General features: G+C 38.8%; 1 protein-coding gene across 3 annotated transcripts in view; it reads left to right on the top strand.

The window, feature by feature from the left end:
• The window catches only part of LOC106867193 (23 kDa integral membrane protein), a 24256-nt gene extending 15379 nt beyond the window's left edge, over positions 1–8877 (top strand). For all 3 annotated transcript variants that reach the window (XM_052966657.1, XM_014911994.2, XM_014911995.2), the window contains 3 exons: positions 2255–2320; positions 4176–4277; positions 5600–8877. In XM_052966657.1, the coding sequence (XP_052822617.1) occupies positions 2255–2320; positions 4176–4277; positions 5600–5677 (246 nt within the window). In that variant the 3' untranslated portion in view covers positions 5678–8877. The remainder of the gene's footprint in view (positions 1–2254; positions 2321–4175; positions 4278–5599) is intronic.
• Positions 8878–14137: the final 5260 nt, after the last annotated feature.

Consider the following 14137-nt stretch of genomic DNA (forward strand, 5'->3'; position numbering starts at 1 on the left):
CGATTAACCTACGCTTCAGAAATTGCTAGCCTTATATCAAAATTTTTAATCTTTTTTTCTCTGAGGTTATACCCCCCCAACCAAAAAAAAAACAATAATGGCAGCCACTTAATGCCTCTTTGGTGTGTTTTGTTTCGTTTTAGAATAACGTAATCTTTCAGTTTCGGGTGTTTAAACAAGTAAATAAAAATTCTGTAATCAACTCATTGAGTTTCTTGAAGACATTACCCGAATCACTGATAGCGGCTCCTGGGTGGCTGTTGTTTACCTTGACTTTGCTAAGGCTTTTAATTCTGTGTCACACAAAAGACTTATGGTGAAACTCTCTGCAATGAGTGAAAGAGATAATCTCTATAACTGGTTGAAGTCCTTTACTATCGGCCGAAAAGAGGTTGTCACGGTTCTAGGACAGCACTCTTCACCCTATGAGATGACATCTGGTGTACCACAGGGATCTGTTCTTGGCCCCCTTTTATTTGTTGCATATATTAATGCCATAGATGCCAACTTAAAGAATGCCACAGTGCTGAAATATGCAGATGACATCAAGCTGTACCTCGAAATAAAAAGGACAAATCCTGTACACTATAGATCTTTATTGCAATCAGACTTGGACACGATCCAGTAATGGATCATGGACTGGCAACTCAAGCTGGCTGTGAACAAATGTACTACCATACATTTTGGGAGGAAAAACCCAGAGTCAACTTACTCCCTCCACAACACTAATCTCAAAAAGTCTTCTTGCGAATGTGACCTGGGCATTATTGTCGACAGCTATTTGCATTGGACAAAACACACTGCTAAAATTGCCAAGAAGGCTGAGGGTGTCTTGGCATCACTTACCAAGTCCTCTGTGAGTCGCTCTCCAGCTATCTATCTGAGGCTTTATATAGCTATGGTGCGGCCTCACCTGGAATTTGCGTCTCCAGTCTGGAACCCCTATCTTGCCCAGGATGTTAATCGTCTGGAAACCGTTCAGCGACGTGCAACCAAGCGAATACCCTCCGTCAGGCATTTGCCATACTCTGAACGCCTTACTTCCCTGGGCAGGGATACATTGAAACTCCAACGTCTGGCAGCTGATTTGGCAGACACCCATAAAATTATTAACCATCTTACTAACAATAACTTTTCAAATTCCACCTGTCTAACACCTGTGGACATGTTTACAAAGTCAGAAAACAGCACAGCTCCCATGACTTTCGGAACCACCTTTTCATGCTAAGAGTTGCTGAAGAATGGAACAAACTGCTAGCATCAGTTGTCAGTTGTCGGAGCACTGCATCCTTCAAAACTTCCATGCTTCCTGAGATTCGCCAACACTACACCTTTTTTCTCCCCTCTATACACACGCAAGCATGTATCTAACTCATACACTGTTCACTTTCCAGACATTTGTACAATATTGCATATGCTTTATATGCACTTTTGACAAGTTGTAGTGCACCTGAGCACTGTATACAATAATTTCTTTCATTATTATTACTTTTAAATAACAACAAGGGGAGATAAGTCAACTTACTGCACAATCACTTCGCGAGTGTACATGTCCTCATTTAATTATTATTTCCCCCTTTAATTTTTATTTACTTATTTAAACACCTGAAACTGAAAGATTACCTAGAATAATTGGATCTTTTTTAAAACGGGGGCCACATTTTTCATTAACGAAACACTTTGAAACTTGGAACACTGGTAGAATGTGTCATATAAAACATCTTTTTCTCTTAGTCTTCTTTAAAAAAAAAAGAAATCCATAAGTTATTCCATGTTAAAGTTGTCGTATTTCTGTAATTTCAACCAATCACTGACGTCCATTCAGCCGATATACATTAAGTGCCGACTACATAAACAAACGATTCTGAAACAATTCTATCGGTGATAGGGTTAGGGTTAGGGTTAGGGTAAAACAGCAAATTTAAAAAGCAAAAAGCAAAACGAAGCTATGGAAATTAAATACGCTTTACACCGCTTAATCAGTCAAAGGAGTAAATGTAAACAACTGAATACTTGTCAGTGATTGGTTGAAATTATCGAAATAAGACAATTTTTTACATGAAATAAATTCGAATACAAAAATATTTTTCTGTTCTATAACACAAAATAGATAAGTATACGAAGTTTGAAAGTCTTTCCGTTCCAAAAACACTACATAAAACATAAATGAAAAACGTGGCCCCCGTTTTAAAAAAGATCCGAATAATTTGAATAGAAACAAAGGGTAAAATACAATTGATTTTTTTTTTCACAGAACGAATGTTGTGGTGTAGATTCGCCTGAAGACTTGGAAGGATATGAAAACATCGCGTGCTATACGGTAGAATATTCCTTTACCTTTTTATCTCTGTAATTCCCCACCACTACCACCACCACCACCACCACCTCGACGCACACACGAATAAGTGCACGCACTTACGCTCACAAACACGCTCGCACCCCTCACACACATGCACACACGTACGTTGGTTCGTATCGGACGAATGAGAGACGAGTGCTCAATACTTCAGGTTGTGTTTCTTTTACTAAAACGGAAGCGGAAGTTTTGAAACGGAAGTCCGTTTCAGTGGTGGAAAGGGTTTGGTTAGTGATGTGTCTAGAGAAAAACGAAGTGACATCAATTTTTTTCTTTGATATGTTTTAATAACAATGCCAACAGGGTCGAAATAAATTATGATTGGTTAAATAAACCAATAACTAACGAGTAATATCTAAAAAGGCCTGTCAGTTCACCTCATGGTCCCAGTGGACAAAATGGAAACGGCATCGCCCTGGATGATAGCAAGAGAGATGCGCTAGGACAGCCACTCTGGCTTACGGGACTCGCACTTGCAGACAGCCATCTCCGTCCTCGATAGCGGTGAGCAGGAATATGGTCTGGGGTCGGGAAAGCTGAAGGTCTTCACTGCCTCAAGCTCGACCTGTCAGAGAGTGGCCGATACTTTGACAGTTTGGCCTACTTGATCTGATGAGCAGTGAAGCCTGGGCTAATTGCTTGTAACAAGAAGGAGATTGGAAAGAAGGTTTCAGATATAAGTGTTTACACGAACGTAAAGATAGATATCAGAAGACAATGTTTTTTTTTTATGCGTATGTGGTCACGCATAAAGCAGCAGTCACATCCGAGGTAAGTGTTCACGGCAACCGGGTGTAGCGAGGCATGAGTTAATTTCTTAATAAACATCAAGGTAGTTAGATTCGGTGCTTGGCTGCAAATCTAAAATATCCAATGAGTTCTGTAGTGGTCGTGAGGCGAGGTAGAAATCCCATAGTTAAATGAATGCTGTTTTCTGATTGGCGTTAATTCAGCAACCCGCTGGTCGTCTGGACGAACAATCAGCAACTTAGGCATTTACATCTCGAAGTTCTCTCAGCCTTTCAAAACTTGCGCTTCACCACTGGGTCATGTATCCTTCCGCAGCCAGCAGTGATAGGATGTTTTGGGCGTAGCACGACTGTGCTATGCCATCACAACAAAATAGTGCTAACATGTCTCGCTACATGCTGGACACATCAAGTCGTCGCTGGAGAAGGCCATGCTTTATGATTTCATTAAGGGTGACATGGCGTGGAAGGCGGCCAGCACTATAATGGCAGGTGTACTGTACTAGAATGTACTCAACTCCCTGAACTCCCTTCATATTCAACAAGTATTTGAGCCCTACACCACAAGACCTCACATTTGTACAATCGAATTAATCATAGATCTGGAAATGTCGAGGACCTCTTTTTATTGACCCCGTGAGGTGACAAGAAAAAGCTGTCCTACCGAGATTCCAACCTGACTTTGATGAACAGGCATTTAAACCAATTAATTAACGGTAATTAATACTGGTAGAAAGTAGGGCGGCGCGCTGGCAGAATCGTTAGCACGCTGGGCAAAATGCTTAGCAGCATTTCATCCATCTCTGTGGTCTAAGTTCAAATTCCGCCGGGTTGACTTTGCCTTCATCTTTTCGGGATTGATAAAACAAGTCCCAGTTGAACACTGTGGTCGATATATTCGATCTTCCTCCTCCGAAATTGCTGGTCTTGTGACAAAATTTGAAATCCATATTGGCAGAAGGACTAAGAATGTATTTGATTAAATAGTGTCTTTTCTATTAAGAATTCTGAAAGATTCAACCACCCCGCCCCAAAAACAAACAAAAATTTTTTTATTTGTTTTAATATAGACGAAAGGACATGTGGTCGGCTGTAAAGAGATACTCGAAGCGTCCATTGATAGAAGTTTCACTGCAATCAAAGTAATTTCAATAATCACAGCAATATTCCAGGTAAATTCATTTCATTTCTATCACTTGGAACGTAAACTAATTTGAATTACAATCATTACTTTTCAATGTTTCTGAGATAAGAAATTCCTCATGTCAGACATATAGAATTGTACAGAGTCGACCTAAGACGTCATCGAAGGGTTTTAAGCCTAACATTCACTCCGTTACTACCTACGGGTATGGCGCAGTGGATAAAGACACTGGTTAATGCAATACAGTTACCTAGAGCTTCTGAATTCAATCCTTGGCGAAGCGCTAAAATGAATCACAGGACACCTGAAGAATGCTGGAACGTGCTCAGCCGAAACGTAGTGAAATCAACAACCGAGATGAAGACACCACTCCGATTAATATATAATATGATTATTGTTTTATTTAAAAGTTGTGCCGTTTATATGTATGATGATATTGTACAGAGTCTGAATGAACGTTTTGACAACCTTTGGTGGACTTTGCAATGATAACGTCCGATGTGTTTGTTTGTATTTTGAGTGTTTAGAGTAGCATTTAGTCCTACATTCTTCGTTTAGTGTTACACAATATTAGGTTTATATTTGCCTGTGTACATATAATTGATTTAATGGAACGGCGTACATGACAGTGAGGACTCTTCTGTAATACATGTTAGATAATGTTTTGAATGTAGTTCATTGTGATCGAAGATGAAATAAATAGAAAGAGTTAAAACTACCGTACGTAAGTAATGTGGGTGTGATTGGACAAGAGACCAACTCACTGGGCAAAGCGATATAGTTTCGTATGGAATGATAAGTGTCTCTACTCTAAGGTTGAAATTTCCAACTTTTTATAACCGTAAGCCAAATTTTCTAGAACCTTCGATCAAATTATTTGGTGGAAAAACTCTCATATTTCCTTGAAGTTTGCGTCATCAACCGTAACAAGTCAGCCAGTGTTGATTGGTTGAGTGATATTCGCATAAGCGTTAATGGCTTTTATGGCAAAACTGTAGGTTATTATTCTGAGCCGGAGAAATCTGAAAGCGATGGTTCACAGCAGGATCCTCGATACAGGTGTTTTTAAACACAGGGTCAACATCTGTATGGTTTTGGCTGAGTTGCAGTTACAATTAAGATTAAGCAGGAAGGGGACCTACATGGTTTTAGCTATAATATATACAGGCTCATTAATGATCTCTGTTTATAATCACAGTGTCAAAAACCATTCACCCACCAGGGCATTCTACATTCCTATAACTCTAACAAAGAGCTGCTTAGTCCAAATTATCAAAACGTCTTAAAATTTAATTTCCAAACATTTGTTGAACCAACAAACTAAGTTATTGATTTCTATTTTTCTTTCAGATCATGCTCATTATAGCTTCCTGTTACGTATGTGCATGGAGCAAAACAGAAAACCCAAAGGACACATATATTTCGTAACAAACAAAAGATATTTCTTTAAAACTGAACCGAAACCTTTTTTTATTTATGCTTTCCTTGTCATGAAACTTTTATATTTTATGCATAATTTATCATAATTTATCATAATTTATCATAATTTGTTATCAGTAATTCATTATGAATTCGCAAATATCTGTGATTTTGTATTGACAAAGGAAACATCTTTGGTTATTTCATTATAAATTCTTTTAATGTAATGGGGATCAACTTAATCGATGAAAGTATAGTGTAATATTCTGTTGGGGATCTACTTTCATTCAGCAGATTCTTGAGAATTAATTGCTGTAAATTTGGTTGCAGAAATACAATTTACTTTTAGTTTAATAATAAACCTAAGAATTTGTAAGTTTGTAAAATATGCTATAAATGTATTTTGTTCTACCAATTGAACCTCTTGAATAATTGCAAAGTTGATTGTTATCGATCTATGAAATGAATTGCTATTATTAATTTTTTAATTAATCATAGAAAATTTATCATGAAGCCATCATCTTGTTGATAAATCATTTGACTATATTTAATGTTGAAAGCAACAAGAAAAAAATATTCAGGAATTGATTTTATCTCGAAGTTCCTTACATCCGTCCATCAAAGGATACTCTCTATAGTCGCTTGACTTGTTAGAAATAGCTACCATGATATTCTACAACCATGAAAAGGAAAGGCACACTTGAGAATGTGGTCTCTGGGTACACTATTCTCGAATAAAAGGAAGACATTATAGGCACAACAGGCTATTGTCTTTGATCATAATTCTGTTCTAACAGAACTGGCATGGCGCTGTTATTTTATTCAATTCTTTACCTCTAATCCCAAGATGAAATGTCAATGATTCAAAATGGTTTATAGGTAAGAATACAATTCTTATGTGAAATAACCTTCAGTGGATATATGTGAGTGAGTTAAAATACCATAAATATTCCACTTTAACGATTTTTGCATATTTTCAATTCTTGAAATAAACGGTTAACTGCTTTTTTTTTCTCATCAACTCTTTGATTTCCTACAACCATTATTTGGGTTTCTTCAGATTTTATAATTCTGACTTCATTTGGAATTGGTTTCTGAGATAATTACACACATTTTCGTGTCTGGGAAAATCCATCGATCATATCTCTTCCCAGTAAATGTGTAGTCTTGTCCTAATGTGACAAATCAATATTTGATAACTTCAATAATTTGCGTTAATGAAACAAAGACGAAATAATAATCTTTTCTACTCTGGGCACAAGACCCAAAATTTTTGTGAAGGGGGCTAGTCTATTAGATCGACCTCAGTACGCAACTGGTACTTAATTTGTTGACCCCGAAAGGATAAAAGGCAAAGTAGACCTTGGCAGAATTTGAACTCAGAACGTAAAGACAGACGAGTATTTCGTCAAGCATGCTAACGTTTCTGCCAGCTCACTGCCTTACGAAGACGAAATAATAATAATGAAAGGAATGAGCTGTCTTTTATTTCTTTAACATAAAATCAAAGTTGATCTCAATCTCAACCGATCAAAATAGAACCAGAAATGGCACCATATTAAAAAATCAACAGAGAGTGGAAGAGAACAGAATTGGAGCTTTTGCTAGTATATGCAGAGTGGAATTGGTTGTGAAGCACATAGTATTAGTGGATGGGCAGGGGTGGGGTTCTCTGCAAGGTAAAGAACCATGGTTGTTGTGAAGTAGCTGGAGAAGGGATCGGCAAAGTTATTGATTGAAATCCTTTTGATAAGGAACCAAAACGATCGGCTGCAGTTTGAAAGATAGGATAGTTTGAGAAGAAGCCATACGATTCACCAAGTCATCCCTTGCACATCCGAAATTGGTCTTGTTGCGTAGCTGGATAAACATTGCCGGGCGATGAATATGTATTGGAAGGGGTCAGTTGCAGCAGACATCATAGATCTTGCTCTTGAACAGTTCCAGCACAGATATGTATAAAACATTTGAGAGACGTGGGACATTTTATGTGAGATGTTGAGAGACATATCTAAAAGGATAGCTTCAGTCACTTCTGAACCACAATCTCAATAGAATTTATCATTGACCATTTCATACCACTTCATACATGCATTTTGTTGGGCAACTATATTTGATCATTTGCAAAATTATTAGTTATTATCTGTATTAATTAATTATATGTGCCTATAGAAAAGTAGTTGTTGTAATTAAAAAAACCGACTAATTTGTATAAAAGTAAAACAATTCAATGAAGATATGAATTCCTTCTTGGATTTGAAGCCATAATGACTGTCAACAATTAAGTTTAATAATGAGCAATTAGTCACTAAAAGACAATCTTAGAAAGATATATAACCCTTACACATTCCAACCCCACCATCTCTATACATTCCATTCCTTAGACCACACCCTTGCTTCCCACACTCTCGCCTCCCCCACACCCCAACATCACCACACCACACCACATACCACCACACTATATACCACCACACCACACCATCGCACCACACACCACCACGCCACCATACCACACCACTCCACATTACACCAACCCGCACATACTAGCACTGACCACTTCCCAGCACCTACACCATCATCCACACGCCTACACATGTACACACGCACACGTCAATGTCACCAGCCCCCTTCCACACGCACATACACGCTCTCACACACACGCGTACCTTCGTTTTGGGATCACCACTACTTTATTATCTCCCCTTCTTCCTAGCTCTCCTGTGTGACCCCTCTGTCCGGTATTCACCATGATAGATCGCTAGCCACTAAACTTTTTTCTATTTTCTCTCCCTGTTTATTTCTGTGTTCCTTTCTGTGGAAGAGCGTAGGCTCGAAACGTAAAAGACTTTCTCACTTCCCGAGTGTTAAACTAATACATCCGTTTGTTGTTTACACACCCGTCTTCGTCTTTTGTTTTCTTTTGTAAATTCTCACTATTATTTACTACATCTACTTTTCTTTCTATACACTTTCAGAAAAGTAGAAGAAAACTTTATGGTTGCAAAAAGGGATCACCTCAGTAAATCTATTTAAAGTTTTAGGACCCCAAAACTTAAGAATGGCAAGGGATTCCCTTACACATAACTTACACTTATTAATATTAACTCTGAAATATATGTATGTTTTTATATGTTTAAGAACCCATGGTAATATTTATATATGATCAAATGCTTGAGCTATGGTGTTATATATAAAGTCTTTGACTCGAATTTGATGTTTGTTTTATGATCAATCTTTCTTTATCTTTGTCTCATTTACATTTGAGCACTACTTTGCAGTCCTATAAACCATTTTGTTTCCATAAAAAGAGACATAAATTATTTCTTGTCTTATATGTATGTCGCCATGATAGATCGCTAGCCACTGAACCTTTTTCTATTTTCTCTCCCTGTTTATTTCTGTGTTCCTTTCTGTGGAAGAGCGTAGGATCGAAACGTAAAAACCTTTCTCACTTCCCGAGCGTTAAACTAATACATCCGTTTGTTGTTTACACACCCGTCTTCGTCTTTTGTTGTTTTTGTAAATTCTCACTATATATAAGGTATAAGTTCGAGGTGTTGAAACATCTAAGGGATAGATGTATCCAGAGGCACTCCTGGTAATTACCTCAGTATGTATGGTCCTTATTATAAGGTATACGGCAGTAGGTAATTTAAAAGGTAAACCGTAGTTTAATGTATATAAAGAAAGATTAGAAAATGGAGAAATAAATAACAATGAGAAGTGGATTTTTTTGTGTTATAAAGCCATTATGTGATTAATAATGGCTTCATAACATCAAAGATCCACTTCTCATTGTTATTTATTTCTCCATTTTCTTATCGTCTACATATATATATATATATATATATATTCTCATTCAAAATGGAGACGAGTGCCAACACTTCCATGTGACATAATTGTGAAGATCTCTTTGTATGAAACCATTGGTTGTCTTGCTAACTCACAAATAAAGCACACACACACATTGTAACAAAAAGTATTCAAGGATTGATGATTGACTCTTTCATCAGAATGACTGATGCGAACTCGCAATTTGTTTAAAGTATGTTCGCGACAAACGATCACTTACGATTTCATTATCAAAGCAGTTACGAGTTTTTGATAGTCAGCGGCGAAATATCTTGGTTTCAATGTAATTTAGCAATTTCTTTTTTTGTTATAGAATATTGTGCTGTGTCGTCTTCATGCCACATTCTACTAATATAATATCATCATGTATTCATTCGCAAATATACTTTAGGTTTCCTTAGCCAGCTAACGTTCGCACTGATTGTCGGACTATGTTTTACTGCGGATTTAAACACTGAAGCATATCTGGAAATGTGACTCTACTGCTAAATAATGAACTTTTCTCGATTTTCAATATAAAGTCTGAGCTAAATAGCTCCACCTGTGACAAACTTCAACATAGGCGCAGGAGTGGCTGTGTGGTAAGTAGCTTGCTTACCAACCACATGGTTCCGGGTTCAGTCTCACTGCGTGGCATCTTGGGCAAGTGTCTTCTACTATAGCCTCGGACTGAACAAGGCCTTGTGAGTGGATTTGGTAGACGGAAACTAAATGAAGCCCGTCGTATATATGTTTATATGTGTGTGTGTGTGTGTGTGTGTGTGTGTGTGTGTGTGTGTGTGTGTATGTTTGTGTGTCTGTGTTTGGCCCCCCCTAGCTTTGCTTAACAACCCATGCTGGTGTGCTTATGTCCCCGTCACTTAGCGGTTCGGCAAAATATACCGATAGAATAAATACTAGGCTTACAAAGAATAAGTCCCGGGGTCGATTTGCTCGACTAAAGACGGTGCTCCAGCATGGCCACAGTCAAATGACTGAAACAAGTAAAAGAGAGTAAAAGGGAGTATAGAACAAATAATATGCACCATAGTCTGGGTCCAGACTGAAGAAATATTTATAGTAAAAGGTGTTTATTAACTTTTATATAAACGTTAAAGTCTAAGTTCCTCTGCTACAAAAGGTTTTAGCAGAGCAAGGCTAGCGAGGATTAGTCCTGTTGGAGAACTTTGGCACCACCGAAGAATTGGCGTTCGTATAGTTTTACCGTAGAGTTGAATGCACCAGAGAATATTACCAGTGTCTTCTCCCGGCTCATTGGAGGCTTTCGACTCGACAGCGCAAACAACGAAACACTTCTCTCCATTTTACAATGACAACGAACAGAACATTGCGGTTGTGAGGTAATATATCTTGGATGTAAACTACTAAACTCTTGGTTGGTTAATTGTAAGCTCTTTTGATTTGGCATTTCTTAACCAACCAAAACATATTTAGGACATACATATATATATCTATCTATACCAATACATACATACATACATACATAAATAAATAAAAATAAAAAAAATAAAAACGGTGTTTGTATGATAGTGTATAGAGGAATATATTATTTAAAAGAGTTCCAACTCTGTCTGTTTTTTTTTTATGTTTTATTTATATTCTTATAAAATTAATGTGGGATATAGAATATGGAATATATAATATAAATAGTAAAATGAAATGAAGTATTGAATGTCTTATTGAATAAATGAAATATTGAGTATTAAATATATAAGGACTAGTATACTTTCCAAATCCAAAAAATCGAAGAACAAACACGAAAAAAAAAGACAAAAAAACAAAAACAAGAATAACGCGAGGACGAGGTACATGTAAAGTATTAGCAGACGCTCAGAGAAGGAAAGAAAGGTGATTTTACGTTTCGAGCAAAGTTCTTCTTCAGAAACAGAAGTGTTATTGTTGTCGGCGTGTCAAGACGTGTTTTTTGAGCCCCGTGAGTAGTCGTTTTGTTGTAAAAAATTTGTTGAACTCCTGTTTTGTTGTTGAATTTCGTTTCTAAGGTGGCTGCACTCCCTGGGAACTAATTTTTGTTTTAAAAAGCCCCTTTTGGGGACTAAATGCACACTTTTTTTCGAAAAATTTCTTCGAAAGATTTTTGAAAAAAAAACCCAACAAGGGAGTGAGAGCAGGAGATTGAACAATCAGTTCAACGAAAATTTCCCCGCCCTCACCACCACTATCGTACCTGCACAGGAGAAGGAGGAAGAGAGGAAAGAAGAAAGAAAGCAGGAGAGAAAGAATGACACTGACATTGCCACCACCATTACCACAAACACGAACAACAACAGCAACAAGCCAAGCGTCAACAGTTTCGCCTCGGCAGCGAGGCAAATTAAGAAAAAACTAAATGTCACGATGGAAGACATTAAAGCCCAAAAATGAATAATAACAGAAAACGGAAACAATGTAGCATTAAATGCACCAAATGATATAATTAGAGACACAAACAAAACAAAAAATGAATTAACAAATGCATAAACGCACATACACACACAAATAGAACAAGAAATACAAGAGCAACTTAAACTCACACTTAAGCCTGTATGGAATGTAAAAACCTAGTAACAAGAGGAAAACGTTTCGGCACTGTGGAGGTGCGTTTCGCAACGCAACAAGAAGCAAGACACCATTCCATAGTGCCACTATAACGGTGAAGATTTTTTACTCGTGCTGACGTACCTCGGTCGGCGCGAAACAGAAATAAAATTTGGGAAGGCGCCCTCAGAAATATATATTTGCTGGCTGGTAGTGGCAGTCCTCCTGGACATAGAGGACACCACCACAATACTGAAGGTGCACAAGTTGCATCAACAAAATTAGTCGGGTAAGGGGATGGAGCTCTTAATCCAAGTCGAACAAGGGAGCATAGAGCTCATCCCCGACTCGATCAGTCTGCCGGACGGCACAAAACTACACGTGACCGTAGAGGGCAGGAGGCTGAAGTGTTACCTCTGTGCTGACAAGAGCGACCTCAAGGTCTTTTGCCCCAGAAAGAGAGGCGAGGAACAGCCAGCACTACTACCAACACTAGTATCAGTGTCATCTCCAGCACAGCAACAGCAGCAAGGACTAGCGGTCGCTGCACCAAGGGCAGCACTGGCACTATTACCACCACCACAACCACTACCACCACCAACACCACCACCACCAGTGATGCTGCCTCCAGCCGTCACTGAGGTTTCAACACAAAAACCAGGGCACTACCAACCTCACAGCCATAAGCACAGACAATGTACATCTTGTTACACACTTAAGGAACACCTCAGACACCAAAATGGAAGACTTTGGTCTTCCCGACACACAACGCACCACCACCACACATACAAATTCTAAAAATTACACAGTACACATACAACACATTAAAAACAAACTTTCCTGAAGCTGTTGGGTCGTTTCAGAGAATATTCTTTAAAAGACTTTATAAAAATTTAGTTGTGGAAACACTAACACCAATAAATAAGGGGTGGGGCGGTCCACCAGTCAACAACGGTAGTAGCGCTCTTCTCCATCTTAAATATTTATTATTTTTAACATGATCGTGCTCAAAATTGGTTGTATAAATGTCAGGGGCCTCGAGTCACCTTGGAAACAAGGTCACCTTTTAAACGACTTGAGGTCCTTTAGTGTAGAGTCTACAATGTAGATGTAGCAGCCATTAGTGACTCCAGACTTTCCGACCCGTAGGCCTTCATGCTCCTCTTTGCTGGATACTAGATCTACTTATCGCCGTGTCGGCTGGGAGGGGCGGTGGTGGTACTGCAGCGCTTTCCCGGAAAGGTCTGCAGTTGAAAATAAAGGCAATCTTCCTGGATCCAGAAGGTAAGTTGGTGGTCCTGGGTATGAACAGCAGCGAAGGCGTTGCTCATACTCCGACAGGGGAAGGCTGGCCGGCTTACTTCAAGTGTCTGAAGGTTTTCCTAGGAACGTCTCGAACTTTAGTGTTAGTAGGGGATTGGAAACACTGCCTTAGATGGACGTTTCGATTGGATGGGGCTATCTGATAGGAGAGGCGGGTGCAAAAGCCACAAAAACCTGCTCAGAAGTTTTCAACTGTCTGACGGTACCGACTAGAATACTAGAATGTGCCATTGTGGACTTGGACAAATGCATTGTGTCATCTAGATCGTATTTATATAGAGCTTTCTGTAGGCCAGCGGATAAGGATAGTATAAGTTGTCCACATTTTTACATGGTCGGCTACACAGACCACAACTTCGTGATATGTACAGTCGCCCTAGATAGGTTTCGTGGACAGGGCCCCGGTTACTGGAAGCTGAAAACGTCTTTAGCGGCGCTCCAAGCTTACAGAGACCGGATTAGCGTATTAGTTAAGAGGGCGTTGACGAAGGCAATCGTCAACAACAACTGGTGGTTTGCTCTTAAAAGGGCAATTAGAGTAGAATCCATTAGGCTTTAGCGATAGAAAGAAATGTAACAGGGATATTTAGTTTAGAAAGTTATATGAGGCACTTAGGAAAGGCATTGCAAGCGACGTATTGGCGGCAAGGTTGGCCTTCGACCAATTTTTCGACGCCAAACACGAAGACTGTGTTGTTTGAGCTAAGACACGTTCACTAAGCGGGAACGAAAGCCGCTCGATGGGCCCGAGTGGCGGAG

The sequence above is a fragment of the Octopus bimaculoides genome, chromosome 3 (assembly GCF_001194135.2).
Source record: "Octopus bimaculoides isolate UCB-OBI-ISO-001 chromosome 3, ASM119413v2, whole genome shotgun sequence".
Lineage (NCBI taxonomy): Eukaryota > Metazoa > Mollusca > Cephalopoda > Octopoda > Octopodidae > Octopus > Octopus bimaculoides.